The 4,743-nt window shown below is 35.4% G+C and overlaps 1 protein-coding gene across 1 annotated transcript; it reads right to left on the bottom strand.

The window, feature by feature from the left end:
- Nucleotides 1-1,791: 1,791 nt before the first annotated feature.
- On the bottom strand, nucleotides 1,792-3,657 carry LOC108769841 (uncharacterized). The gene is made up of 3 exons (XM_018521049.1): nucleotides 2,676-3,657; nucleotides 2,248-2,597; nucleotides 1,792-2,133 (listed from the first exon to the last, which is right to left on the bottom strand). Exons 1-3 carry the CDS (start codon nucleotides 3,655-3,657, stop codon nucleotides 1,792-1,794), a joined length of 1,674 nt encoding a protein of 557 aa, XP_018376551.1.
- Between the last annotated feature and the right edge of the window lie 1,086 nt (nucleotides 3,658-4,743).

The raw sequence follows: 4,743 nt of genomic DNA on the forward strand, positions 1-4,743 counted from the left end.
TCAGATGAAATCATATGTCATGTAATATGTGGGACAATATTTCAGCTAGTGATTACTCTCGCGACTAAAGAAAAAATCGTTCAAGTGTTGGTTGTCCAAAAAACTTAATTATTTAGTATCCCGAAAATTATGTTTTTTAATAAGCATGAATAGCTATAAATTGAAGATATATTGCATTTACATTTTAAACAATGCATTTTATTATTGCAGTAATAAAAAACGGAGTCAATGTTTAAAAACTTATTTAATTTTCCAAAATATAGATTCAATAGACAGAATCTGTAGAAAGATATGTCCAAAACGGTGAGAGGGCTTCTTGTCAGAGCAAAAGCTTGTCGATAAATGGTGGAAATTGAAAACAGATATATGTTGTTACGTATAATATGCATTTTTAAACCTTGACTCCGTTTTTTCGGTACAATACATTTTTTCAATTTAATTTTATTTATATTTATACATAGATGTACCTCGAGACTCTTATTGACCATTGACTTTAACTATTTTTAAAAACTTATCCAGTTGACGCCACTTTTTCCATCTTTAAACGACGAAACTAGAAAGTTTCGACAACTATCATGTAAAGGAGACGTAATTTTTAATAATTTATTTAATGTAATATATTGTCCAACCTTTGACATAGTTTCTTCTGCTTATTACAAAAATATAATTTTCGAGTTACTAAATAATTAAATTTTTTGAGCAGCCAACACTTGAATGATTTTTTCTTTTGTAGCTTAGAATGTCGAAGATATTGAAACATATTTTTCCTTAAAATATTTTTGCTTTAGAATGTGTTTTTATAAAAAGAACATATATAGAATATTCTATCAACATTTATTTAAATATGAAACTTCAAAAGGAATAATGAAATTGAGACATAATGTTGGAATATGAAAAATATCCCACGCGAATTATTATTAATTACGTTTAAAAGAACCATGCAAGTAATACATATAAAGAACATATACAGAATATTCTATAAACCTTTATTTAAATATGAATCAATAAGAGGAATAATAAAAATTGAGACATAATGTTGGAATATCAAAAATACCCCATGCGAATAATTATTAATTACGTTTAAAAGAACCAGTTCAACTGCCACACGCATTGTTTTACGCACGATCAATTCCGCGTCGTTGTCCCGAACAAGCATCGCAAATATTTAACTTGTCGTACTCGCGCGTTTGAATTGACGAAAGTGACGACGAAAGACGCTCTACGTTTGCGCGTGCAGCCGTGCTACGAATCGCGTGAACCCCGTAAAACAGCGTCACAACGCGCACAATTTTCGATGGACTGCATGATCTACTGCCTAAAATACGATCTCGAATGCCAAGACGGCGCATAATGAGTCAAAAATGGAATGCGTACCTGACAAATCCAATCCAATTACTCAGGCTTGCCTTTGTGTCCGAACGGTGAAGACAGAAAGTTCATTCGCGGCCGTTGCTGGACACTTTGAAGATCCATTGGCTAGGCATCCTCCGCTTTCGTTTTCTCCCTTTACTGCACCTGAAGCACATTACACATACACATGAGACTCAATATACGCACGAAAATATATATTCACATAATTTCGACGAGCCGGGTCGAAAAAAAACGCAAGATTCTCACCTCATTTAGCCTCCGATATTCCGCGAACGCGGCTAACTTCGCGATTCCACTGTGCTCGATCGCAACGAAAAGCACGAAAGAGGCGATCGAGAACATTCGTCGACAAGATCGCAAGTAAATCCGACTTCCGCACGCATTATCTCACGCACAAACAATCCCTCGTCGCTTAGATACTTAGATACTTAGATTTCTTATCAACATAATGATACAATTTGGTTTTAAACGTAATTCATAAGGAGGAAGAGATGATGGAGATAAACTATTTAAATATTCTGGCAGTATAACTTCATTAATCTCATCGTTACAATTTTGAGTACTATCTATACTTGTATAAATTCGTTCTTCTAATGTATCTAATAATTCGACAACTTGTTTATTAATTTCATCTACATCTTTATTTCTTGCAGAAAGTATTGCACAATTCGCCATTTTATTAAATTCTTTATTTCGTATTAGATCACCATATATATCTTCTGCAATATTGTTATTTATAGATGTAATACAATTATCTGGAAGCTGTATATTATCATTAGAATCATTTAATATGCCATCTCCCAAATTCAATAGAAACTTTGCAAATTCATTTTCTTCTGAAAGAACTCGCATGTTTTCCGTTAAAGAAAAACTCACAAAGTATTTCCAAGCGTAACTAAACTTGATGGAAAGATTCACGATTTCACTTCGAGTACCATGTATTTTAATAGGAAGAAGTTGTCTAAAATCACCACCTAATATGATAATTTTTCCACCAAAAGGTAAATTATTATTCATGATGTCACGCAATGTTCGATCCATAATTTCTATAGCATATCGTGGTGCCATTGGCGCTTCATCCCAAATAAAAATATCAGTTTCTTTTAAATATTGAGCTTCTTTGGATTGGATTTTAATGCTAGATGATGAATCAGCAAATAATGGAACTGGTAAGCCAAAAGTTTTATGAACCGTTTTTCCTGCTGGTAATAACGTTGCTGCAATACCTGTAAAAGCCATTGTACATATACGTTTTTTATGAATTTTGGCTAAGTAATAGATAGTTGTATATGTAAATGTTTTACCTGAACCACCTGGACCATCGATATAAAAGCAATTACTATTGTGATTAATATTATCTAATCTATTTAATATAAAATCTACTATTTCTTTCTGCTTGTTATTTAACTGTTTATATTGTTTCGTACCAATTTCCATAGCTTCTTCAAGTATTACATAATTTTCCTCATAATTTTCTATCAATTGTTCCATTTGTGGAAAATCAGTGAAACTTTTACCCTCAGCAGAAAGCAAAACACCAATTTGTGCATAAGCTTTCTGTTGTCCTTGTAATATTCCAAAGTGTCGTATATAATCTTCTGACATTGCTACTTTAAAATTTTCCCAAAGTTCTTCAGGATGCAGTGGTTGACAATGTAATAATATACGTACAAATAATCTACGAAGTTGTCTAGGCATCATCCATCCAACAGCTTCATTCATCGCTCGTCTCCATTCATCATCATTTTCAATCAAACCTAATGCTAAACATGCTGTTGAAAATGATTGACATACTTCTCCATTTACAATTCTTAAATCATTAAAACTCTTAGCTCCCTTTACAGTGAGTAATAATAGTCGTAAATGAAATAATTCTGTTTGTGTTGGACTAACGGAATACATTCGTCCTATACAATTATAATGACTTTTACGTTTAACCCAATGTGATACATTTCTTCCATTAATTTTCTCTTTCTTAAACGTATAATAGCGTGGAATCTCTACATATAAATATTTTCGTGCTTCTTCATCGCGAAAATTTAATGAAAAATAATCAATTAACATCGTAACTTGATTTAAAGCAGAAATCATTGCTTCTTCAATGGCTTCATTTTCAATTATAACATTTTGTTCGTTAGGAAGATGCACAGGTAAACGCATAATAGTATGACTTTTATCTTGTAGCTTTTTTTCAAGAATACGCCAAGTAGCTTCTACTGGTCCAACATAACGAGTTTCTATAAAATCACGTATCCCATCATGATCAATAATTACATTTTCCGTCATTGGCTCAATTGTTATAGCAGCAACATCGTGTCTGTTATACGTCTAACAGTCGTGCACGACATATAAAAGAAAACGTTGGACGGACAACACATTTGCGCATATATATATATATATATACATTACAAGGCCATACATATGATCAAAGGAAGCCGAGGTTTCAATGGATTTTTGTATTATTCCGCGCCCCTAATTACATATACTTCCAGACGAATGTCTCGTCTTTCGGGCGACTGTCTCGTCGCTTATCGTCGCGGAGACAATAGAAGCCGCGGCGCACGTGTGTATTTGACGATAGATCGCCGATTTACTATTTGCTCTTCGGTATTTGGACGAGGAGAAAACGAGGGGAAGGCGCGCGGTGAACTCAGTCTCGATCTGGAACTCGTGGAGAACGGTCGGAAAAATTAGTTGTCTCAAAGCCGTGAATTGAAAACTTGCTTCCTTACACGAAAAGCGCAGTGTGTTGTAACGACCCCAGGCGACGGCCTCAGGCGTAGTCGTGTCCGTCCGCGAGTTAGGCAACATCCCCAGGCGTTGCCGCACATAGTGGCTCAGGGTGTCTGCCCATTACATATTAACATACGTGGCGAAACCCCCAGGCGTTGCCGCACATAGTGGCTCAGGGTGTCTGCCCATTATATAGTGACATACGTGGCGAAACCCCCAGGCGTTGCCGCACATAGGCTCAGGGTGTTCGCCGTTACACAAAACTGTGATATCAGGCGTTTTAAAACATTGTCAATTGTGAATCAAAAACACATTCGCGTGCATCATTTATGTGAAAGATATACTCTTATGAGATATACTTTATTTTATACCATAATATACTTTTTATATTAATAAAGTGTCAACATTTATTGTGAACCGATCCATCAACGCGAAAATACAGTGCGTTCCTTAAACGGCTCGTGCTGATAGACAGAACATAAGCATTGCAGAAAGAAGCTTCGGATTTATACTTAAGAGGCTTTTAAAGTTTTCGTGCCGCGCGCGCGCAGACGAAGAAAGATGAGAAGAAACGGTTTGTGTTTCGCCTGATCGCGGTTATGCTCATGACGCGTGACGGGGAATTCTGATGGAGCTTGG

Source organism: Trachymyrmex cornetzi, unplaced genomic scaffold (genome assembly GCF_001594075.2).
Source record: "Trachymyrmex cornetzi isolate Tcor2-1 unplaced genomic scaffold, Tcor1.1 scaffold96, whole genome shotgun sequence".
Classification (NCBI taxonomy): domain Eukaryota; kingdom Metazoa; phylum Arthropoda; class Insecta; order Hymenoptera; family Formicidae; genus Trachymyrmex; species Trachymyrmex cornetzi.

Excerpts from the sequence above, each read along its gene's own strand:
- LOC108769841 (XM_018521049.1), bottom strand. The coding sequence starts at position 3,657 with ATGACGGAAAATGTAATTATTGATCATGATGGGATACGTGATTTTATA. Across the intron at positions 2,598-2,675 it reads CGATGGTCCAGGTGGTTCAG|GTATTGCAGCAACGTTATTA; the intron begins GTAAAACATTTA and ends TGGCTTTTACAG. Across the intron at positions 2,134-2,247 it reads GTTACGCTTGGAAATACTTT|CTTCCAGATAATTGTATTAC; the intron begins GTGAGTTTTTCT and ends GATAATATACAG.